Here is a 26,546-nt window from a genome sequence, read left to right as displayed (position 1 = left end):
CTCATTTGTTCTGTCCTAAAGCGGTGAAGGAGGTTCCCGGCGTGTCCTGCACCGCGGCTGCAGCTCCAGCAGCACCAGAGTCCTGACTGACTGAGCTTCACACACAGAGGAACACGATCAGCGCTATATTATTTTATTTTATTATTTTATTATTTTAAGTCTTATATATTTTGTGATATGTGATGACATTATTAAGAGTATGACATGAATCTGGCTTCATTTCACCACCTCAAACCCTGCGTCGCCAGTTCCCCGTGTCTTAGGTAAATTCTTACGGGAGGGTCCTAGTTGCCGTAAAGATAAGCAGATTTTTCGGTTAGTTTTTTCTTTTTAGATCCGAGGATTTGCGTAGAAGGTGGCTTCCGCAACTTTCAGGCGCTTTTTCTGCGCAAGCAAGCTTTATAGATGAGGCCCCTGCACTGTTCAATAATCGAAAGCTTCTACAATCCACATTTTATTGTGTTACAATGAAGCAGCTTCTAACATAAACCTTTTGTTTTTGCTCTGTTAGCTTTGTGTGGAGGTTATAAAAATATTGTGTTCCCTCGCCGGTCGACATATTCCTTCCTTCTGTAGTTTCCTTGTTTCGTTTCCGTTCCAGGTTAAACTGATCTTTAGTTGGTGAACAAATCCACAGAGACTGAGAACACCAGCTGGTCGGATTAATTCATCACAAGGCTTTGCGACGATGTGGAACCGCCACGGAGCTGTAGAGGGCTCCAAAAACAAAAAGCAGCAAGTTCCAAGTTTTACTTTAGGGGTTTTGCCCAACTTTGCTAAAAGGTTAACTTAACCTCCAAGAAATAATCAGTTATTTAGTATTTGTTTGAACAGAAATTATTGACAGATAATTGTCATTTTTATGTCAGTGCATCATAATATTTTAAATTACTTTCAATCAGAATAATAAGAAAAAAACATGTCCTTTTTATTTATTTATTTATTTATTTATTTATTTGTTTGTTTGTTTTTTAAATAAAACATTAAGTCTTACTGAATTAATTGAAATTAAAAGAAATTCAAAAATATTTTTGAATTTTGCTAAATATATTTCTGTCCACATGTATTTGAATAGAATATCCCAGCTACAGTCAGCCTTAAATGTTATAATTTAACCTGAGAGATCCGATTACAAGTGGCTAATGCAAGATCTGAACAAACTCAGATCCGGTCACTCAGGATGCCTTCGATGGTAGGGCTGCATGGAAAAAAGCATGACATCCGTCGAAGAAACTGGAAACTGGCTAGATGAACAGATGTTGGCTCTCTTTAGCAAAATGAGTGTGGGTGTCCATCTGTACCTCTTAGAAATATCTATCTTTTGATGTCAAAACTAAAAAAGGTATTTGAGTCCTATTTAAGGTATATTGACTCCCCTTTCAGCCTTAAGTGCATTCACTAAAAAGAGAAAAAATATAGAGAAATCCAAAAGTACTGTAAAACACAAAGACAGAGGATTGATTATTTTGTGACGCTGCATATTTGAAATGAACGTTAACTGAAATTCATCAGTTAAGTCTCTTAGCATTTTTGTTTGGCTTGAAAAAAGGGCCTCAAAATGATCACTTAAATGATCAGACACAAGTTATGTGTTTTTGAAAATAAAAGGGTGGTGCATTTCAATGCTGAACAACTTCTGACTGTACTGTACCTGCCACAGTGTTTTACACTTCAGAACCTTAAACACAGATCTCTGCTGTGAAGGATCAAAGGGTGCCAGGATTTAAAAAATAAAAAGGTGTGCTCTGACTGCACTTCACAACGAGCTGCCAATTTGTTTTAGTCTGGTTTAAAGGTGGAAGAGACGCTGAATATCTGCTTCTTTTCTTGACTTTGAGATTTTGTGTCTCCGAGGCAAGAGAGAGAGGGAAAGTGAGAGATGCTTTGATGGAAGCAGAGGCGGCTAAATAAAGTCACTAAATAAATTTAGATTTTCTTCCCACTTTTCAAAGGGACTCCTTTTAGTTTAAAAAAAAAAATCATAAGTGCCATGTGACTAATTCAAGTAAACAGCAAATGAATGCTGACATATTTTAAGATCGTGTTTTGTGCTGTTCATTTGATAATCACCTCAAACAAGCAACCTAAACGATATAAGGAGATCTAAATACAGAAAAAAAAATATGTACCATCTGGTCCTGGTGTCACCTGAGAGGAAACCTGCTTTTAAATGTTGTAGTGAAAATAAGAGATGCTGCAGTTCTAGGTCTGCCTATCTAACCGAGACATTCATGTTCTGAATTGTTGTTGCATAAACGAGCCTCATGGGATTTGGTTTGAGGAAATCTTGGACCAAGGCAGTGAACTTTAGCTTCAGCAGCTGCATGCGGCACAAGCAGATTGACCAAGCAGAAACATCAAGTTCGTGCATGGGCATTAAGGCCCATTCAAAGTCATTCAGCTCTTTCAAAGTCGTGTTTTTTTCTTCCCTTCACTATGAGAAAAACAGAGCCCGGATTCTTTATTTCATCCTTTTTTTTCCTAATTACTAATTCATTTGGTATAGAAAATCCATCCTCTTTTTCAGTGCAGTCATTTCTTGCCGAAGGTTTCCCTAAAATACAATAAGTATATGTAGGTAAAGTAGTTTTTCATTCTTTTTGATATCATGACTGTTTTTGTCTCTCAGTTGCGTCCATGCATGGTTCTTGATGTTGCTTATCTGGATTGCTGGGACAACAGTCAATGCAGGTATCCCAGACCCTTTTCTCTGTAACCCTGCGTCTGCCCCAAGGCCTCCTTCCATCGGACATGTGGGAAACACCCCCCAGGTAGGTGTCTGGCACATATCCTGACCTGAAGCCAGAGCACCTCAGCTGGGTCCTGTCGGCGTGGAGGAACGTAGCCCCTGAGCTCCTCACCCTACATCTAAGACTCCTACCCACCCTTAAAAAAACGGAAGCTTGTATTTTTAATTTCATGCTTTGGGTCGCAACAGCCCTTCATGGCTTGACCATCGTTGAAGGATGGAAATACTATTGACTGTTAAAAGGAGTTCAAACATCCTAACCCTTCTTTACATATTTTTAGGGCCCGAGCACTGACAGTGCAAAGGCCCTATTGTATCTGTAGGAATTTATTTTTTTTCTCGTTATTTTTATTTTTCCGACGAAATGAGGGCCTTTCTGCCCCCCTAAACGTGCCCCAAAAGTCACCAAATTTTGCACGCAAGCCAGGCCTGGCGAAAAATTTGATATTCAATGGTTTGCATTAATGGGCGTGGCCTAATGGCTCAACAGCGCCCCCTAGAAAACTTCGTGCCTCAAGCCCCACAATACGGTTTGACGTACATGCACGAAAATCGGTACACACCTGTATCATGTCGCAACCAAACAGGAAGTCGGCCATTTTGAATTAATCGTGTAATTTTGGCACAATTTATGCCATTTCTTCGGCTGCTTCTTCGCCCGAACCGTAACGTGCACCCAGGTGTGTTATACATCAAAATGTGTGTCTTGATTCTGCGACAATGGGCATTACTTTTCTCAGTCAAAAGCGTTACCGTGGCGACGCTAGATGCCAAAAAGCGCGTCCCCCCTTCATCTGATTGGTCCATATTTGATAGTTCCTATTTTCTGCCATAACTTTTGAATGGTTTGACATAGAGAGTCGTGGGTGGTGTCAAGTGACTCGGTTTTGAGTCCTTGACCATAATTGGCATGGATTAGCCTCGCCCCTTCTTCTGATTGGTAGATATTTAATAGATCCTAATTTCTGCAATAACTTTTGAATGGTTTGACATAAAGACTCGTGGCTGGTGTCATCCGCTAAATGTCCAGGCCTGAAGAATCTACATGCAAGTCATACAAGCTCTTCCACTGCAGCATGCCTGAACGTGCACAAGGGTGCGAGGGCCCGTTCATCGCTGCTTGCAGCTTTAATTTTCATTTTATTTTCTCTAAATTGTTCTCAGTAGCTAGTTTTTAGTGGTTTATCACTTGAGTATTTTATATCGCATTTGAACAACCAATTGTTTGTCTAATAACTTAGCAAAGGTTTTACCATCAGCTTTGTCAGTGAATATTAGTCCCTCTAAGAAGAGAATAAATGCGAGCCACATACTGGTCGTTTAACTTCACAATACCAAATGACAGAGCCCTGCTAATGCATCATAATGACAGGTACAGCTTGAGAACGTGAACGGCACCAAACACCGCCTCACTTTCACGCACACGAGGAGGAGGAAGGCCACAGAGATTTTTCAGGCTCATGTTTTGTTCAGTTCGCTTGTCTACGCCTGAGAGAGCATAATGTTTGTCATGAAGACAGGGGAACATCTGGAGTGCCATTTGTTGTAATAATTCATTGTTTCTGACTTCATAATCAACCCCAACACAGTCGGAGTCACTGAACTCTGCGACTTCCTTTCCAAATGGCATCCCATGTGTGTAATCTGTCGCTGACGTGTCTTGGGAGCACACAGAGATATTGCTCCACTCACAGCAGCTAGTTTACATTCAAATTCTGGATTTGATGTGTTACTTCCTTATGCTTTGTGCCTGAGTGAATAGATTCTGCATTTAATCAGATTGGAGAGGTAGGGAAGGTATGTTTGAGTTTTCTTATCCTCCTTTTTTTTTTCCATTTCAATTTTAGAAAAGGTGTGGGTCCATTTTTGTTCACCAGCTGGCTTATTGTGTTTTCAGGCACTGGCGGTGTTACATGTATAGTTGGATGATATGGATGAAGTATGACGCATTTTCTGGGTAGTTCGCTCATACGATGAGCCATACTTGGCATTCAACATTCACTATATGATGTTGAATGCTTGTGCATGCTAAAAATCCAATCCTGTAAATATCCTCGTACGTGATAATTACAAAATGAGCTGCAAACACAGTCAGTAATTTCTTTGACATCGCTCAAAGCTCAGCTCTCTTCATCGCGACAAAGGCATGGTGGTGTAATCACAGACTTGTTTGGTGTGAAGGAGCTGATTTGCATCCTTCTAATTTACCTTCTTTCTTGTTTTCTCTTTATCTTTATGCCTGTTTAAATGTCATATTTGACATCTTAGTGTACATTGCTACCACGGTGGGTCTGGCCACTTATAGGGTAACCCATGTAGCGGCACAAAGAAGTGTGATTAGTTGGGACCACATTGCACCAGTTTTAAAATCGCTGCATTGGCTCCCGAGATTGATTTTAAGGTTATCTTATTTGTTTATAAATGTCTTTGTGGTCTAGGGCCGTCTTACCTGGCTGATCTGCTCTTAAATTATGAGTGCTCTCGGACCCTGAGGTCCTCTGGTACTGGCCTTTTAATTATTCCTAAAGTTCCACTACAGTCCTTGTCTGTGGAAGCTCAATACCTTCCTTTTTATTTTAGCTTGTGGCTGAATTTTATTTATTTTGTTAGTTTGGTTCAGAAACTAGATGGTTCTCCATCGGGAAAGGGTGGCGTGCCTTCTCCGGGTGGGTGGAGAAGTCCTGCCTCAGGTGGAGGAGTTTAAGTATCTCTGGGTCTTGTTCACGAGTGAGGGAACGATGGAGCGTGAGATTGACAGACGGATCGGTGCAGCGTCCGCAGTTATGCGGTCGGTGTACCGGACCGTCGTGGTGAAGAGGGAGCTGAGTCGAAAGGCGAAGCTCTCGATTTACCGGTCAATCTACGCACCTACCCTCACCTATGGTCATGAACTTTGGGTAGTGACCGAAAGGACAAGATCGCGGATACAAGCGGCCGAGATGAGTTTCCTCCGCAGGGTGGCTGGACGCTCCCTTAGAGATAGGGTGAGGAGTTCGGTCACTCGGGAGGAGCTCGGAGTCGAGCCGCTGCTCCTTCACATTGAGAGGAGTCAGCTGAGGTGGCTTGGGCATCTGTATCAGATCCTCCTGGACGCCTCCCTAGGGAGGTGTTCCAGGCATGTCCCAGCGGGAGGAGACCCCGGGGAAGACCCAGGACACGCTGGAGAGACTATGTCTCTCGGCTGGCCTGGGAACGCCTCGGACTCCCCTCGGAAGAGCTGGAGGAAGAGATGGAGGAAGTGTCTGGGGTGAGGGAAATCTGGGCATCCCTGTTGAGACTGCTGCCCCCGCGACCCGGGAACGGATAAGCGGAAGAAGATGGATGGATGGATGGATAGTTTGGTTTAGTTTATTGTTTGTTAGGTTCGTTAGTTAGTTGGGCCTCAAAATACAAGGACAGAACCACAACTACATAAAAGTAAAAATGTATACTATTAATGTCTCCAAAAAACAATGGAAGCCAGAAGGCCAGAAGGCCAGAATGTAATCCAAATAATTAGACAGGAATCTCCAGTGAAGGAACAATAATTGGCAGTAGTCTCACCAGTGAACCGAACAAGACAGAATTATCTGGCAAAGTAGTGGAGTGAAGACCAGGTTCTTAAGGAGGAGATCATTTTAGAGTGGAGCCAGCCACACCCCCTGCCACTCACATACCAGCAGGAGATCAGAAATGGAGGGGGGAAACAGACAACCCTACAACAAAACAAAGCCAAATCATCACAGTTTATCTAGTTTTCTCATTATTTTAAATATTTATATTTCAGTTATTTGATTATTACTTTTATCTTGGGGGGGTATGTCTGTTGTGTGGGTATCAATGTGAGGATGTGTGTGAAAATGACTTGATGTGTGTTTTTAACCATGACTGTGAGTTTTTATGTCAAATGTTGATTTTATTATGTAAAGCACGTTGCGCTACCATTGTGTGACAAGTGCTACATAAATGACGTTTGATTTTGATTTAGAAATCCCAGATAATGACCCAGTTTCTCAATCATTAATATATTTATCAGTAAATATTTTCATAATTGTTGGATGTTCACAAGCCATTGTTTCCCATGTTCTTCACAACAGCACACTTGTATGCACAGTGACTTCTTTCCTAAATGATGGTCCCATTTCAGTTCATGTACTATTACTACTACTACTACCATTATTACTACTACTACCACCATTATTAATACTACTACTACTACCATTACTACTACTACTACTACCACCACCATTATTATTACTACTACTACTATCATTACTACTACTACGACCCTTATTACTACTACCGTATTTTCCGCACTATAAGGCGCACCTAAAAGCCTTTAATTTTCTCAAAAACCTGCAGTGCGCCTTATAATGCAGTATATAGGATCATTACGGTAACTTCTGTTACTGTAGTCAGGGGGATTGTGGGTAATGTAGTTGGTGTCGCCGAAGTAACGGCACTGAAAATGTCAGGAATCGTCACAGACGTTCAAGACAACAGCAGCGACGCTGACTCGCATAATGGCGACTTTGACGAGACGGAGCAAAGCTGGTTTTTATTTTGTTAATAAAGTTTGACATACGGTACTTTCTTCTTGTTTTTTTTTGCATTTGCTGTAGGATTTTGTAGCATTTCCTGTAGCGCAGCTCCATCAGGTAGATACGTAACTCAACCCCAGCCACTGTAGTACGGTATTTTACCATATATTTAGTGCGCCTTATAATGTGGTGCACCTTATATCTGGAAAAGGGTTTTAAATGTGTCATTCATTGAAAGTGCGCCTTATAATGCGGTGTGCCTTATAGTGTGGAAAATACGGTACTACCATTATTACTACTACTACTACCACCATTATTACTGCTACTACTACTATCGTTACTACTACTACGAGCCTTATTACTACTACCACCATTATTAATACTACTACTATCATCAATATTACAACTACTACTACCATTATTACTACTACCACTACTACCACCGTTATTAATACTACTACTACTACTACTACCATTATTAGTACTACTACTACCATTGCCATTAATATGTCTACTACCATTACTTCTACAACTACTACCATTATTACTACTACCACTACTACTACTACTACTACTACTACTACCATTATCATTACTACTACTACTACCATTACTACTGTTACTACTACTGTTACTACTACTACTACTACTACTACTACTACCATTATCATTACTACTACTACTACCATTAGTACTGCCACTACTACTGTTACTATTGCTTCTACCACCATAACTTCTTCTTTCCTCAGTCGTTTCAGGGAATATGAGCTCCCTGGCAAATAAAAACCTGTTCGGTCATTGCATTAAAATACATCCTGACAAATCTGATCACAAGTAGCCAGTGTTTGACGCGTGTGTTCACACCTGTCATTAAAATGCGTACTCATGTCTTGTGTGGTTTGATCTGAATCCATCATGGAAAATGTCCAGACTCTGCATTGGTGTCAGTCACTCGTAATCAGATTGCATAGTATGAATTTAAACAGGGTCCGTACGGGACCGGTCTGTTCTCTTTTTTCCTCCCCAGAGTTCACCGGTGTTGCCTGCTGTTGCCATACATGATGTCATCAGCTCAGTTGCCACCAGGCTGCCAACTAAAAACTGTGCTTTCTTGATGATGTCCGAGGATTTTAGCCTAACCTTTTGTCAACTACTTTTTTTGTCACTCATTTGTCTTCATTTCCTCATTCCTTATTGCCCAAAGAAAAAGTGTTGTAGTAAAGTCTTGTTAAGTTAATGCAATAAATGGCTTAGTCAGGGTTTTCTTAGGCCTACCTAGCTGTGAATGGCATCTGCATATCTTAAGACTTGCCGTTTGATAAATCCAGTACTTTGATAGTAAAATGTTATTTTTCAACAGGAGGCCACAAACCAACAGGATGATGTGGCTACATTCAGAGGTGTAAAACACTCCTGATGTGTCGAGGCTACGAAGCTTCAGTCTGATTTATTCTTTGTCTCCTGTAGATTTGATTAACACAGAATCTGGTGTATCTGAGGCAGACTATGGGAATTCAAGGTGAACAATAACCAATCAATCTGTGTATCGGTCATATTAGTGAGAATGTTTTTTTTCAGCTTGAGATTATGAAATTCATGTAACATGTCAACAAACATGTTTTTCAAGCAACGGTGTTGTATTTAAAGCCCTTAGATACTCCACTCATTATTTTTTCTCTCCTTTTTTCTGTTTGTCTTTGTGAAAGAGGTGCTGGATGTAACACATTTACGTGTAGAAATGTCCCTGATTGCAGCTCCAAGCACAGAAGACGAAACTTGGGCCATTCTCACATCGTGGCCTCTGTGCAACCCTCTTAATGTCACACCAATATGAAGGAAGTCATGCATGATTGTTGCAGGTATTAGTCGTGTGCCTCTGGGCTGTGACCGATATTTTCTGAGTGAGGCAAGATGCCCTTGGGTGGCCATTGGCTGTTATCGCTGTGTGTCCCCATCCTGATAGCATCTTTCAGCACTGCTCTGCTTGCACACCACATTGTGTTACTTGTTTGCTCAATTCCTATTGTGTTTTCTTTTCTTGTCTTTTTTCCTTTCTTTTTCTTAGTCCCCCCCCCCCACTTAAGTGGGTAAGAAATGCAGTAGAATTGCAGAGATAAACAGTCTGGCCGTGGCAGTCATCTTTGAGAGATTAAGGAGCTTGACACAAACATGACAGCACGATGATGAGGCCATTTTCCAATTTGTTGCTTTGTCCAACTTTTAACGACATGGTAGGTGAGGACGTTACGGGATCGGGATGATTTATAATGGATATAAGAGGACACACTGATGCAGTTTTATCTTGACATAATATTTTTGAAGCATGCAGAGCATGGCTAATTGAGATAAATAGGCTGTGTCAGCTGTGTTGGTGACGGGATGGGGACCGGCTGGTCGGCGAGCCTGTGTTGTTCCCACTCGGATCTGGTGATCAGCCGTTTGTCAGGTGGAACAGTACAAGCAGAGCGGAGAGGTAATTAAGCTTGGCTGAGTTGAGATGTGTGCAGCTCTCTGTTCGAGGCTCCCCTGAATCTCTACAAAGGCTCTGGCTTATACCGCTGCGCACTCCCTCAGAGTTAGCCACAGTCCCAGCAGTGGGCCTACAAGAGGCCTGACGGAAGCTGATAGAGCCCCTCAAAGCTCTTACCGCTTAGCTAAAATAATTCACATCTCTATTGCATCAATTTTTCCCCACTTGCAGTTGCATTCACTACGTGTGTGTGCCTGAGTTCATGCTGCTTCTGTGCAGTGTGAGCAGTTGAAAGCATGAAGTGCCAGCTCTGATATTAGAACCCTCGTACAACAGAGCTGCGGAGGTGGAACCTGTCATGGATAGGATCTCAGCCTCGGGAGCCGTTGACAAAGCAGGCACACAAGATGGTTACTGAGATGAATGTCTGCAGGGACTTCATACAAGCAGAATACATTTACATTTCTTAAAGGGGACCTATTATGGCATCTAATACCTATTTTAATTAAACAGGCCTTGAATGTCTTAAAAACAAGCTTTTCATTGTTTTTGCTAAATAAATTAGAAATTCAGCCTCTGAGCCATGTCTTTATCTTCCCATTCTCTAACCTCATTATCTATGCAGGATTCTGAGTGGGCGGGGCTATGATAATGAGGCACTGTGCTGATTGGCTGCCTTAATGACACGATACACCGCTACGAAAAAATGGCGGAAGCTCCAGCTGGCGGAGTTAGTTGTGGGCGTGGTTTCACGGATCGGAAGCCAACCTATGTAAATCGCATTTTTGTTACGTAACGAAAGGGAGCAGAATCTGAACGGCTTGTAGAAGCCACATCACACTTCATCTGGGCGGCTGTACAGAAACTGCAGAATTTGGTTGCTTTCCTCCTTCTCTGAGTTGGCAGGCTGAGGGGAGACCACTTTATATATGTTAAAGCAAGAAAAAATGTGCTTTTCATAATAGGGCCCCTCTTAAGATTATATGAAAGTACAATTTTGTTTGAAAATAACTACTTTTTCATATTTGCTGGAACTCTCCCTCTCCACCAGTAATACATGACAAAAAACTCTGCAGTAGGTAAAACAAAAAGTAATTTGCAAGGATGGAATGTGCCTGAATGACAATGACCACAAATAACCAGGAGGAGCCTCTTTACACGTCTCAGTCACAGTCACTTATAAATACAAGTGTCATCATTTCTATCCTGCAGATGCATGATGGCTGCTGCTGCAGAGAGCTTCTCTTTCCTCCCACTTCATTTTTTTTTCAATGAAAGTAAAGTAGTTTTTATTCATGTCTGTAGTTTCTTAAGAGGCAGATGCATGAAATGTGAAAGCGGACAGTTTAGTCTTCCGAAAAGATCCCGTCAGGTTTAAAATGTCTTCATAATTGTGGAGTTGAAAAATCATGTCTACTAATATATGCATGCACATACATGCCAACTTAAGGTGGTTAAAAGCTAATGTCAGAAGTATTAGTTGCTAAGCCGTATTTTCTGGAAATATTGAGTAATGATTGTATGATTTATAAATGTTTACATAGTAAACCAATGCTCATCATTAAGGCGCCTGTATGAGTCACTTTTATTACGAAATAAATGTGTTTCCTTTTATATAAAATTCAGTGAAATTTTGAGATGGTCAAACTAGTTATCAGCCCGAAGTGACTTTAGCATTCAGACCACACCTTTAGTAATGAATTAGCATTCGAACATCAGCTGAGCAGTCAATAAAAATTGGGCCTTCCAACCCGTTCATGGCTAGACAGACAGCTAACAGCGATAATCCTCCAATAAACACACAAGGCTTGAATTTTCTTGCACTTTACTGAAGACTTAATTGTTTCCTCTTAACTTTTGTGTTTGCTGTAAAACTGGAATAATGAAGGATCAATCACTACACACACACTTACCTATTTTCAGTTATTTATATGGATAAAGATCATTCTAGCGCTGAAGAAGAAAACAGTTTAATATCATGGCTACACTCTAAAAAACACAGAGCTAGGCCTTCCTAGTAAATAGATAATTCTAAATAATGACTAACTTATGCTATATAAAATTCCTCTCAAAAGAAACAAATTTCAATCATCCACATGTTCCTTAGACACATAATTTCCAAGGCAGTAGCACATAACAGAGTGTCTAGCTAGCTGGTGTGCACTCCATTGCTGCATGAGCTAAATTGAAGGAACTTAACCATGTGCTTAATTAAATAAATATCTGTAACTAGCGTGAGACGGGACAGAAGCAGAAGTAGACCTGAAAACTGAGCTTTCACTTTTAACATTCACATCTTTAACTTTCAAACTCTTTTTGAGGACGGAACAAGCATGGCTTGAGCTGACTGTCTTCTGGACTTGGTCATTCAGGGCAGGCTGTTGTGAGGGCTCCCCGTCGTGCTGGCGTCATCTTCCTAGAAGAATTGCATTGCTCTCACAGTGGCACGTCAAAGCCAGACTGAAGTTTGTCCATGAACATAAACACCTTCAATGAGCTTTTGAAGTCTGTCCTTTGGTCTGATGAGACCAGATTTGAGCCTTTTGAGCAGCAGGATGCTGCTTTCGTTTGAAGGAAAAGAGAGACCTTTAACACAAAAAACAGTTCCCATGATGGCGATAACGCGATTCCGTGGGGCTTTTTAGCTTCTTCTGGCACAAGGAACCATGTTCGGCTGAATGGGATCATGGAACAGGAGGATCTCGATATTCTGAGGAATAATATGGAGATTGCTGCCAATCTAACTTTAGATAGCTAGTGGGTCTTCCAACAAGACAATGACAAAGTCATGCATCTAAATGAATGCAAAACCAATGAATGAGAGACAAAAACTCTATGTCCTGGAGAGATGCTCACAGTAGTAATCTCAAGGTTAATATCCATGTTCAAGTTGGGTGAGCAGGAGCAATTTGTCATATAAGAGTGTACTAAGTTCCTTTAAGACACATTTTCCAACTTTGTTCTTTTTGGAACTAAATAAACTAAAAATACTTTTTAGTCATGGTCATTTCCACAGAAAACGATTTTCCTGAATTTCATAAAGCGTGCTAAGATTTTGATCTCAACTGTTACTGTACCAATGATGCACCACTGGGTTCACAGCTCTGCTATAAACTCTGAACTTGATCGCTCCAGGAGAGCGTGCCTTCACAATATCCCATGGCCTCTATCATCAGGTATATGACACGTCGCACCTATAACTTATCAAACGCAATTTACAGGGTTTTAAATGTTTACAGTCGGACTATCTTCTTGCAAAGGGAAGGAAAGGTTGAAGCGAATCATCAATGTTTTATTGATTCAGATTTATAAATTTTTCAGCAGCCTAGGAGTTCTTCAAATACAAGCTGAGTCTAGTTGGGAGAAGCTTGCTGAGAGCACAGCTGTGTTTGTAGACTGCTTGACATGCACTGGTATCCTTCACGTGCATCAAAGTCTGTTAGTCCATTTTTGGCTTTACAAATACTCTTTATTTACATCTGTATTTACCAGTTTATATAATTAATCTTCATAATTTTCTAACTTTGTTTCTTCCCTAGAGCGGCCCCGTTGAATTATCCATATCTACGTTCAGCTTTTGAAGGGAAAAACTGTGAACTGAATTTTCTGCAACTCTGCTTCTCCTTTAGGCAAGCCCAAATGCCGTCAGTGGTTGCTGGTGACATATAGGCTTTGTTTTAAACACTACCTTGAATGCTTGAGAACTGCGTGTGTTTGTTTTCCATTTCCAGTCATGTCTCAGTCCTTTATCTTCAATTGCAGCTGAGTCTTTCTTTCCCTGACACTCCAACGGAGGCCTGCCTTCAGCAAGCAAAAGCAGGCTACATCCTCAGGGACAGCGAGCTGTGTGCAGGATGGATGAGTGCTTGGCTTGTTGTGGGGATGAACTGAAGAAATGAAAGTGCATAAAATAAAGTTGACTAGCTTATTGCCAATCAGAAAAAAGGGAGATTGACTAATGAGTTGTATTATATGGTAATTTAAAAGCAAGTTGAACATCAGTATAGCCTATAATTTTGTTTACATGTACTGTATTGTATTTTTCTTTGTTTTGATTTGGTACACAAGGGAGGGAATCATTTCAAGGTTGTTTTTTATAGTAAAAAGGATATAAGGTTCAAAATACATCAAGCAAACATTATTTTATTTATGTAGATAATTCGGCATTAGTTGTGATTTTGTTACCTGTATCCAACAAAAACAACACTTGAAAATGAGTGAAAAAGCAGTAGAAAGTTTTGTTTAACTTTCATACTTGCATTCAAACAACATAAAATGACGCAGACATTTTTTTTTTTAAAGATACAAGGCTACAGGTGTGTAAGATGATGCTCTTCTCAGAGATGCAACTTCCATCCTGGGTAGGGAAATGTGCTAAACAAAGTCTTAAATTTTACATTCCCCTCAAATCGGGTACAGATGTTTGGTCAAAAGTCCTTCTCATCACATCAGGTAACGCATTCATCAGTATTGAAGCAGGGAAAACTGCTCATCTTCCATCATGCCAGTTGTTCTCGTGCGTCGGCAACTCCAGACTCAAGAAGACGCAGCTTTCTCCAGCTGCTTTTCCTCTCAACTGAGGAATAACATGATACTTCAGTCTCTTAATTTGCAGTTTAAGAGAAATCAGTTTTCAGTAGTTTTGGGACCAAAAGGACTATCATTCCACGTAATTTATTAATTTGACCTAATTTACATTTCTTTTTTGCTTTTAATGTGTTAACAGAAATCCCTCAATATTTAACATGGGTTAAGTGGGAAAACGGAGTGAACTGACGAGCCCACGTAATTGCAGGGAGAATCGTTTTGGGAGCCACGTTAGGAGGGAAATGGATGTGTCAATTGTTTCTGGATTGAGAGTGTAAAGTCAGTTGATGGCAGTACCAGGGGACCAGCGGCATCCTCTTCATTCTACAGATACCATTTCATTAATGAAACATAGGTATAATGCAACTCTCTAAACCAGCACCGTTATTTCACGAGAAAAAGCTCATGTCCCGTAAATTGTAATACTACAAGCACAAACTATGTTGCAATACCACTTCTGCCCACATGGGGGCTTATAAACCTGCTGTTTTAACAAAACAACCACTAACAATTACTCTGCAAATGTTTGGGGGTGGCAGGTCTCGTAATGCCACTTTGACCCACTTAAAGGGGACCTATTATGGCATTTAATGTATATTTTAAACAGTCCTTGAATGTCTTAAAAACAATCTAAAGCTTGTTTTTTCTACATAAAAAAGAAATTCAGCCTGTGGGCCCTGTCTCTAGTTTTACCGCTTCTGACCTCTTTTCTGTGCTTCATTTTAAGGGCGGGGGGGCTATGATAATGAGGCTCTACGCTGATTGGCTGCTTGAATGACGTGTAGCAGGGGAGGAGACAAACCCTCGCTCCGGGGAGAAGAGCAGCGGCTCCGTACACTATTAAAGCCTGATTTACGGTTCTGCGTTACACCAACGCGTACCCTACACCGTAGGCTCTGCGTTGGTGTAACGCGGAACCATAAATCAGCCTTTAGTCACCTCGTCTTAACACAGGAACATTTAATTTAATTCTAAACAGTTACACCATAGTTATTTACTCCAATTCCCCAAGACAAATTAATCATGTTAACTGTAAAGAAATCACAACACTGAATGTTCACAAATGGCAACTTTATGGTTAAAAAATAAAACATAAGTTGTATATAAATAACATTTATGCACTATTGCTGGCTCAAGGAAGGACTGTGCGTCTTCTGGAGGTGTCGTTGAAGCTTCAGGTGCTTGGAAGATCTGAAACCATAAACAGAAATAAATGTATTACGGTACCCGCCGGGGCTGCTCATCAGTCCGGTCCGTGAGCAGCTCTGGTACTCCGGAGCTGAGCTAAATACTTAACCCATGCAAAGATCATACTCATAGACAAATATAAATAACATTAAAAAAATAATGTCACTTACCGCTGACTCGTGTGCAGTTGCCGGGTCCGTACTGCTGGCACTGATCCTTTTATGAGGGTAAGTGTCGATGCAAAACCTAATTTCTACTGTCCCTCGCGCAAAACAGCCACTGCTTCTAAATAATGGCGGAGCTCCAGCCAGCTGAGCTGGTTGTGGCCGTGGTTTCAGCAGCGGAGGCTGAACCTCTGCGCCTATGGTGACGTCACCATAGGCGCAGATTCAGAACGGCTCGTAAAAATGTCACGTGACACTGGAAGATTCGGCGGGCGGGGGGAACAGACCTTGCAGATTTTCATGGGATTTTATCTTCCCTGTGTTGGCAGGGTGAGGGGAGACCACTTTATATATGTTAAAACAAGAAAAAACTTGTTTTTCATAATAGGTCCCCTTTAAGGTGAACTGTGTCATGACCAAGCACTAATATTGCAACTTTTGTGTTTCCATTCAGGTACTTAAAGATTAAAAACATAATTTACCAATAGGCGCTGCCTCCAGAATGTAGTGAATCTCTTGACCTACATGTAAAAGTGTCATCCTTTATTGTAGAAATAAACATATTTACCATCTCGATAAACAGTTTTGGTTCTTAGTCTTGTTTCACATCCATGACATTTCTGATTTTGCCATTAACACAACATTTGAAATGGTTTTACTCACTGCAAACATTAATTTGCCTCATCATTTCACAACCCTTCCAAGCAGACGCCCTTTTGGACCCACAGTCATGGCAGTAGGGTTGCCTGACTGCGACAGGTGTAACCACCAAGAAACAACCCAAGTGATTGGGAGTGAGGGTCTTTTATAAGAATCTATATAAAGTAAAATAACTGGCATCTTATATTTTCAAATACTAAGTTAGCTAAGCTAAAATGATTAACTTGATAAATTGCTATATGATGACCGTGTTTCATTTGGCTTCCCAGGCCTTTCTGTAAACCTATCTGTGACACCACAGAGAATTGTCTTTTAATTATGCAGTCAATGGATGTGTCTTCTGTTGCCCCCATGTAGTCTTGCTACATAAACTGGCTTTATCTTCCATGGATGTTCATAGTGTATTTATTTTACTCAAGGCATGGATGGCGCACCATTGATTGTGGGAAGGCATTACAACGTTCACTTAAGCAGAATTGGATCTTTGTCAAATTTGCATTCATATTATGTATTTTACAGTGTCCTCCCTCGAAAGTGCAGCTGTAACTCCGGTGGCTTTTAAATTAAGCCCAGATTTGGCAGCTTACAAGTTATGTTTTTTGTGCTGTTTGTCCTGTTGTGCATTACTTTTTCTTTTTTTTTTTTGCTTGCCGGTGAAATGCTTTGGTCAACATTAGTTGCTTTAAATGTGACCTTCACCTTGATGTGACTGTTATTCATAAATAAAAATGTAGCAGCCCTGGTCATTTGTAAGCACTGTAGGTACTCACAGAGCCTTAATTCACAGCCAGCATTGTTGAAGCAGACAAATCTGCTGGAGGTCAGAAACATTACTGTACCATGCGAGCTGAAGACTCTGACATCCTCTTGCCGGTTTGTGGCGTGCTGGACTCTTGCCTTTTGGGAAACTCTGATCTACTCTGTGCCCTTGGCAAAGACTTGAGCATTGTACAGTAATGTGCTTATCTGGTTGAGACGCAGCAACACAAGTTTTCCATATCAGGCCAGACAGAAGCCCACACGGACCTGACCGGCTGTGTCTTTGGTGAGCGAAGTCTCTCTGGACCTCAGCTGAGCTGCCACTTAAAGAGGCCATCTGTACGACTTTGCTGAGCAGTGGGAGGACCTGCCAGACTGCTGATAAAAGTGATAAGCTGTAAAACTGTGTGGAGGAGGGGACGACAGCTGGCTGCTGCCGGCTACACGGAGCTTCATTTTGTCTGCTGGGTGACAAACCGGCCCACTTTACCTAGTCCCTATGTCACTCCAAATAAGTTTGTTGATGTTTACAAGAGCCTGGGACAGCTCTTCAGTAGTGGCTGTTGGGATGGATTATTTTAGCTTAACAGCGAGCCATCATAAATAATGGAATTAGTGGAATATGCTGCCTTTGAATGATACTGTGGTTTCAACAATATGCTTTGGTTTTCATCGGTCTCTTACAATTTAATCGTGGGATAATTAGCCTCTTATGACGGCTAATTTAATCAGTCATAAGTAATCTATGTTGTTCACGATTTTTTAGTTTTTCAATCCAGATTTTCAGAACCGTCTACTCTGCATGTCGTAGATGTTTCTCTGCCACGTTGCACCTGATTCAAATGAATTGATCACCATCAGTTTGTTACCAAGGGCTCCACAAGTCTGTCAATGAGCCAATAGGTAATATTGCAAGACTTTGAATTTTGATTCAACAACAAAATAGATGCAATCAAATGCATTCCTAAATAGACGAATAAAGGTCTCACTGGTACAAAGACTTCTGAAGTTATAGTCCTGTTATTAATTGTACTTTCTCTGCACATAGATATCTGAAATTCAGTACTAGTCAATGGATGCTATTCTAAGTATTAAAAATTAGCTTGCTTTCACAAATGTATTGTCTTTTTTAAAACATAACTGTATACATTTCTACTTATAAGAAGTAGAAACGTGTTTATCATATTTGTATTGAAGCCCCTTGATAAATCTGGAAGTTGAATGTGTTATTGTTGGGCTCCATTTGTATTTTCTCTGCTTCTACTCAGAGTGACTTTTTGTGACCACTTTTCCCAATTATACCGCGCTGTTTCTAGGGCTGGATGTCCCGGTACCCCTTTCCATTTACACTTTAATTAGTTGACTTTTAATAAATCCCTAAAATGCTGTCTAATCAAATTTAATATTTCCTGTTTTCATGTTAATCATTTTATACCTTTTTTATAAGGGCAAGGATGCAACTCTACATATTTTATCTCATTCAGTATTCATGGAACCATGATTATGCAAATTAGCTCTGCTTTTTCTCCACCGCTCAACTCTCTGAACTCTACTTGACACGCCATTCTTAAGCTGAAATACATGAGCTGATTAATGCATGAGCATCTATTAATGCAGTGGAGCTGTAACTCAGGAGGTAGATGGGTTGTCTTTCAGTTGGAAGGTTGCTGCATTGGCACGCTGCCTCTGCTCCACAGTTCACCCGTCCATGTCCCCACATCATCCCTCCCATGTGTTCCTGACTTTCAAGTTGCCAGCATCATAGTCAAGGGACTTTGATTTCTTTTGGCTTTGTTTTGTTCCTGTTAGCTTGTCCTGGTTTGTGGAGTTTCAGTTTTTGCTTTATGTTTTTTCCAAATTTTGCACGCAAGCCAGGCCTGGCGATATTTCATGGTTTGCATTAATGGGCGTGGCCTAATGGCTCAAGAGCGCCCTCTAGAAAACTTTGTGCCTCAAGCCACACAATACGGTTTGACGTACAAATGAAAAGTCTCTTGGCGCCATGGCCGAAACGGAACAGAAAGTCGGCCATTTTGAATTAATCGTGTAATTTTGCTGCAAATTATGCCATTTCTTCGGCCAATTCTTCGCCCGAACCGTAACGTGCACCCAGGTATGTTATACATCAAAATGTGCGTCTTGATCCTGCAACGATGCGCATTACTTTTCTCAGTCTAAAGCATTACTGTGGCGACACTAGACGATAAAAAGCGTGCCCCCCTTCATCTGATTGGTCCATATTTGATAGTTCCTACTTTCTGCAATAACTTTTGAATGGTTTGACATAAAGACTCGTGGGTGGTGTCATCGGACTCGGTTTTGAGTCCTTGACCTTTATTGCATGAATTAGCCCCGTCCCTTCTTCTGATTGGTCGATATCTGATAGTTCCTACTTTCTGCCGTAACTTTTGAATGGTTTGATATAGAGAGTCGTGGGTGGTGTCATCCGCTAAATGTCCAGGCCTGAAGAATCTACATGCAAGTCATACAAGCGCTTCCACTGCAGCACGCCTGAACGTGCACAAGAGTGCGAGGGCCCGTTCATCGCTGCTTGCAGCTTTAATCTTTTTTTGTTTTTGCCTGCCTTCACCTGTGTCCCTTGATCGTTGCCAGCTGTGTCTTCTTTGGCCACATCTTTTGTATTCGTATGTGTGTTCGTACCTTTTTGTCTCCTTATTTCCAGGCCAGTTCATATTTTGTGATGTCTTGTGATATTTCCTCAATCCTAAATATGACCTATTTAATTCCCAGCAAAGTTTTAAAAGGTTCCTTGTGTGTTGTTGCTGCTTTTCAAAGCATTTTCCCCCCCAGCAACCAATATGGTTGGCTATATCAGCTGTGGACGGTGTCGATTCTATACTGGCTCCAGTGTGGAGTGAACTTTGTTCTTGTCGGATCGACCACTGCTTAAGGGGCAATGAGCTAATTACAGTGGCTTAAAAAAAGAAAGAAGGGGAAAAAGGGGTGGAGGTGGAACAGTTCTACTCATTTGCACAGAATTGAGTTTGCTTCGGTTTGTTTGCAGCTCGTATCGAGCAGGACTCATTACCACAATTTGTTGCTATTGATCATGGCTCTGAAGAGTTTGAAGCACTTAAACACATGCCCCAACAGCTGATCGGCTGCATTTTTCGTGTGATTCTTAAATTACTCTGAAAGTTGACCTTGAAGTATTATACACTGCTGGTAGAATAGTAAAAAGTCCTGAAATATCTGACAGCATCTTCACATTGTAAAAATATGGCCAGTGTCTCTGCAGATTAGAGTGGATGATCTCATGTCTCTGGTCGGAGAGTCTGCATGTTGAAGTGAGGGGGCTAAGGGAAGTGGCTCTCCATCAACCGGGCTGTGACAGTGGGGAAGCTGAGTGTGAGGGCAAGCAAGCTGCTGTCACCCTTGGGAGATTTAAAAGCCCTTTGCTGAGACAAGTACAGGCTTTTCTCCGCTGGACTGTCTGTCATGTAAAGCTGGTGGTGTGGAACTTCAGGAGGGGCCTGCTGAGATGTGCTTGCTTAGACCACCGGAACTGAGGACTCGCAAATGTGCATGTTGCACAAGGACTAATGATTGAAGGAATGCGACCGCCATGTTATGTAAACGTGGTTAAACATCAACATGACACAGCAGACAACAATTCAGCAATTATTCTGATGCAGTCATTATGTGTTTTTGAAATTTTTTCGATTTAAAAAGTTTTCAGTAGTGATGCACCGAAATGAAAATTTGTGGCTGAAACTGAAAATCATAATACCGAATAATACCGAACAATGGTTCTTCGCAGTTTTTCATTAATTTTGCCAATTTTTTCACCATTGCATAAATCTAATAAATGTGCAGTGAAATACCCGCCAGTCACAATTTGTCTTACTGTACTTATTGTATTTTTTCTCATAATCCCTTTTCATTTTCTCCCGTTCAAATCCAATTAATCGGGTCGCGGTGGTGCAGAGCTGATCTCCGTAATTTGAAGCCTTGTATAATAATTGTAAAAATCTGGGTTATTTTCTTGGAGGATCTCGTCATATCAGACAGTGAGGGTCTCCACCGCATTGGTAGTACGGGCCCTTTTCTCTACTGAGCGACTTTCACAAATCCAACTCAGCGTGGATCATTTCTCGTTTCCTCTGCTTTTTCCCCACATCCAAGTAATGATCTGACATGCTGACATGTTTGCTGCATTTAACACCGCTCACCCCCTCACTCCAGGCTGTTCGCTGTTTGATTGTGTCATCTAAACATGCCGTTATTAATTGTTCGTTTTTTTCCCCACTTATTCCACTGAACACCGAAAGTGTTTTTTTTGCTATTTTCGACCAAACAATTTTGGTTACCGAACATTCGGTGCATCACTAGTTTTCAGATCTACTCAGTTTGCTGTGAGGCATGTTAAACCCCCTACCAGGTGGTTGTAGTTCTTGTGGTTCTGTGTGGGGAACATGGGAGGCCTTGAGAACAATACTTCTGGCTTGACTTAACCAGTCTTTTGGAAGATGGGTTGTGCGACTGTTTCCTGAAAATAAAATAAGTTTTGAGAAAAAGCTGCAGCTTATTTATGGTAGTGTTGTTGTTGTAGTTGAAGTTTTTTGTGTTTTTTATTTGTCTTCAAGCAGAAATTGGATCAACTCTTGCGCTACATGAGCAAACACGAAACTAAAATTAGAGACATGTCAGCATGACTTATTTAGAACCTTGTTGTTTGAGTGGTCCTATTTTTGTTGAGGTGACGCTCCGTAATTACTGTGGTCGTTTTAAAATATATATAACTTATATTAAGATGGATAAAACCTAAGATTGAGATGGATATTGTAAAAGAAGTGGTGTGCTAGAGCTCTGCAGGGGGTTGGTCAGATTTCTGACCTCTTGGATGTCTCCGGGGGCAACGGTTTTGGCGAGAAACGGACACATCCATGCACCGTTTAGCATTAAATTGGTGGATGAAGCTTGCTGCCATCACAAGAGCTTTCCTTTTTTTTTTTTTTAGGATACCAGATGGAAGTGCCAAGATATCATATCAAGATATATTTTGCAAGTGTGAAAGTGTTACTTTGTGTTTTGCCTCGTGTGATCAGCCTGTTTTCTCAGTGCTGCTTGTACTCTTGTCAAGTGCGCATGGAGGAGGCAGGCAGCAAACCAACCGTGGAAATAAAAGTTTGTACAACTCCTTGATTTCTGTTTTTGTTTTATTCCTTCAGATGTTGGGAGAGCAGTTCATGCCCCACCACACATCACAGAAAAAGTGGTGCAGCTCTTCAGGAGGAAAAGTGAGTTTACCTTCTTGGCCACCATCCAGCAGAAGTCCTCCACATCAGGAGTCATATTCTCCATCCACGAGTCAGAACACAGGTAATCTATCTGTAATCCTCTTCATTTTGGCCTGCAGCTCCGTTCCTGCACAACTTTTCTTCCAAGGATTACTGAGCGCAGTCATTTTAAATGAAACCCAGTCAAGGAGATCTCATCTCACTCGGAGCTTGGTGCAGATCCCTGTGCATGAAGTGTAATAAAGTAAAGGGTAGTGTGTGATGACTGCATTGTCAGAGGATAATGGGCAATGGGTGAGATAATGCAATATTTCCTTTTGTACGCTTCAGGCTAAAAGATATCCCCTGCATGGTTTTCATTTTCTTATTATTTTGGTCTGTAAGAAGAGAAGTGCAATACTGCACAAATGGACTTGAGGCTGTGTGTACCTGGAACATATGCCCTTTTAATGAGCAGCTATGAATACTAGTGTGTGGAAGTGCGTAGTACTGCTCCGCTGAATAGAATGAACAGTTGGATAAGGTCAGCTGTGGCTCCAGTGGACAGGGGAGGTCTTTGAGTTGAAAGATGGAGAGCTAGAGGGGCTGGAGATCATTTCAAAGTATCCGTGGGCAAGATTTTCAACCTCACATTCCCCCCTATATGGTCTTGGGTGTGACTGTGAACAAAAGCTCCTCACACTGTACGAAATAAGAAGCACTGTATGAGTGTGTGCATGCGTGTGTGAGTAGATGAATGACACAACTTGCTTTGTAGTACATCAGTAAGGCTGGAAAATGCTTTATAAAAGAAAAATGTTTAGTGTTCTTCTGTATAGTACACACATGAATGGCTTCGGTTAACATTAAAGGACCACGCAGTGATTCAAGGACTCTTACAGAATTTGTGGCAGTGGGTTGAATGTTGCTGTGAAAAGCAGATGCTTTAAAACATCAGTGAATGGGAGCAGTGAGCTCACCCTTAGCCCCCAGAGAACTCTACAACTGTGAATTGTTTAAAAGGGCAGACAACATTGATTTTCCCCTCATCTTCTGAAGGCAAGAGTCTTTAGTTCTGTAAAACATGCCGCCAAAGTGAGGATGTTGGTGTGCATGTTGTGTTTTCAGGGAATAAAGAAGGAAAAATCCTACACAGCGGAAGAGAAGATGAGGCCTCCGCCGAGGAAGCAACCCCTTGAAGAGGGCGAGCCGGTGTTTGAAAATTTATGACACAAAGCCTGTTCCTCCAGGCTGAAAAAAAGCTGCAGGTTTAATTGATGCACTTGCAGGGCTCAGACAGAAGCTAACCAGCACTTTATGAGTCAGAGATCTGAAATTATACATTATTTTTACCTTTCAATCAACAGTGTTTCATACCTAAAATGCAATCCTTAGTAGTGGCAAAATATTGGATTCAAGCAATATGAAAGCATCTTCATATGACGATTAGAAAAGAAGTATGAGGGTAAAATCAAGACTGCCATCTGCATTAGATGGATAGTGTGGAAAGTGATAGAAAGCTGCAGGTCTGGACTTATTCCCATATTTCCAACACTTAAATTTGAATGTTGTAATAAAGTGTAAGTTTACTTCTGTTGGCTAAATGCACTGCAAAAACTCAAAATCTTAACAAGAATATTTGCTCTTATTTTTAGTTAAAATGTCTCATTTTTAGTCAAAAAAAAAACTGAAAAAAACAACAATTTTCCCCTGTTTCAAATAGATTTTCACTTAAAATAAGTAGAAAAATCTGGCAGTGGAACAAGGTTTTTTTGCTTGTAATGAGAAGATAAATCTTGTCCCAATGGAAGATTTTCTACTTATTTCAAGTGAAAACTTACTTGAAACAGGTGAAAATTGTTAAATAACAAGTTATTTTTCTGGTAATGACTCTTGTTTTAAGTGTAATGAGATTTTTTGACTCAAAATGAGACATTTTAACTAGAAATAAGAAAAATATTCCTGGTAAGATTTTGAGTGTTTGCAGTGTGCGCATTAAACTAAGTTTTAGAGTATAAATGAAGAGAAACCCCACCGGGCTATGAGTACCACTCGGGTTACACAGTCTTGTCTTTGTTGGATACATTTGTAAACTATTCCCTGAAACACAGCACAGACATGATTCCAGAACCTGTACACCAGTAGGTTAGCAATGCTTTGGAAAGTTGGTGGAGTTGGAATACTTTCATGAAGACTCGTGCTTTCAATGTTCTTACATGTGCAGTTTGCAAATGAGTGCTGTCCTAATTTAAAACTGTTGTCATTCCCCTCTGAGTTTCTGCCTTCAACCATGAATGTAAAACAAAATGAACTCCCGTGTACAAAGCGTTCTCCAAAATTTTTAGTATGTTTTGTATTGCATGTTTAAAAAGAAACCGATATAAATCGGTGGATACAATGATGATCATAACCGTGTTAAACTCATTTCACTGCTTTAGTGTCTTTGTACTGTCTGATATTGATGTTCATTATGGCATAAAATAGTAAAATTTGCAGTGTCCTGGAAATAAGCTTAGATTTTGAACTGATGTTTGTTTTCTTATGTGGGAGATGGCGAGTGTCCTCTGAGCCTCATCAATCCCCTCCTTGGTCCAAAGAGTTGGATCAAGATCCGTTTTATCATGCAGAGGACACCACTTATTCCTTCAGTCCCATCATTTGTTTGCATCGTTTCTGATAAGATTCTCAAAGCACCGCTCAAAGATACATGAATTCTGACCACCTCAACATCTCTCTGGTACTCAGGCTAACGTGATGTTGTTCTGGTTGACCGTGCGATGACCTGTGGAATTGTGTTAACACACACCTGAATGCTCTAGCCCAGCAACCTGCCAAACCTTGTGCTTTTTATAAAGATGCTCACACTTTCTGATCAATTCATCAAGTTTGTTTGATTAGCAGCAGCTGCCTCCAGCTTAGACTCCCAGATGCTGCCCAAGTATTAAGCTGCACTTTGATTTTCATACACAGCTTCTGGATTTTCACTGATATTATCTTTTTATCGGTTGTGTTCACCTGATTTTCATACTTGGTTACTTTTTTCTTAGTGTATTCTGATATTTTACACCCAAGAATTAACCGAAGTTGTGCTTTTTCACAACTGTACATTGAGACATGCAGAAAGGCTGAACCATCAACCCAGTGTGTATCCTTAGGTTAGAGCTTTTTAAATGGTAAATGGCTAACGTATATAGTGCTTTCCAGCTGTACTCCTACAGCCCCAAAGCGCTTTACACTCCATTCACACACCGGTTGTCGGTGGAGCTGCCATGCTGGCCTGACAACCGGGAGCAACTGGGGTTTCAGTGTATAAGCATAAGAACACTTTGGTGGACACAGGACACAAGGGCTCGAACCATTGACCTTCAGGTTCATGGGTGAACGCTCTACCAACTGAGCAACCTTCCCAGTTTTAGCATATTATGCTTTATTTGAATGTAACTTGAATTGAATATGTTATTTTCAAAACATTTCTAGGCATCTACCAGATAAAATCTTTCTATTTAACTGTTTACAATGTTCAGGCTAAACTAGAATTGAGATAAATTGTAGATTTTATTACCATTTAAAACACAATTGACTTATTTCTGAAAACACCCAGTGTACTCTCTCCTCATGAGGCGAACCGTCACATCCGCAAATGTTCTTTTACGTGACCCTGAGACTCGCTTTTCAGCCCCTCTTTGTTTTTCTTTCTCCATCGGTCTCGTCCACTTTCTGTGCAACATAACCCGCAGGCATAATTGTTTCACATTGGGTTGTCCAAACAGCAGCGAGGCAAAGCTAAAAGGGGCCACTTGACCACACAGCCCTGCTCCTTCAGGCACAATGACTCGCCTCATGCAGCATATGTATCTCACAGGAGTGCTCAGACTAAGCAAATGTTATATCAAAGGCACACTCAAGCACACCCCGGTGTCAGGCGCACTGATTTCAAAGCCGGATATCCCTTTTATACAGCTTAGAAAATAAGTGTTGTGGATAGGAATGTTAATGTTTATAAAGGATGTTCATTCATTCTTTCACATCAGCCAGAAGCTCTCCAATTAATTAAAAAAAATCCATTGCCTTCCACACTAACTGAGCAATCAAAATCATTAAAGTTGACAATTATACAAATGATCGTGATTAACAGCTCTGTTGCATCTTTCTGGTATATCTTTTTTAGCTATTGCAGATTAGTGATGGGTGTTGGATATTTGGGATTTG

At 40.9% G+C, this 26,546-nt stretch overlaps 1 protein-coding gene across 1 annotated transcript in view; it reads left to right on the top strand.

The window, feature by feature from the left end:
• The window catches only part of LOC133458088 (protein kinase C-binding protein NELL1-like), a 362,160-nt gene that overhangs the window by 26,071 nt on the left and 309,543 nt on the right, over positions 1–26,546 (top strand). Inside the window, exon 3 of the mRNA XM_061737631.1 lies at positions 22,290–22,440. Coding sequence (XP_061593615.1) covers positions 22,290–22,440 — 151 coding nt within the window. The remainder of the gene's footprint in view (positions 1–22,289; positions 22,441–26,546) is intronic.

This window comes from Cololabis saira, chromosome 2, assembly GCF_033807715.1.
Source record: "Cololabis saira isolate AMF1-May2022 chromosome 2, fColSai1.1, whole genome shotgun sequence".
In the NCBI taxonomy this organism is placed as follows: Eukaryota; Metazoa; Chordata; class Actinopteri; order Beloniformes; family Belonidae; genus Cololabis; species Cololabis saira.
This window is presented reverse-complemented; position numbering and strand designations above follow the sequence as displayed.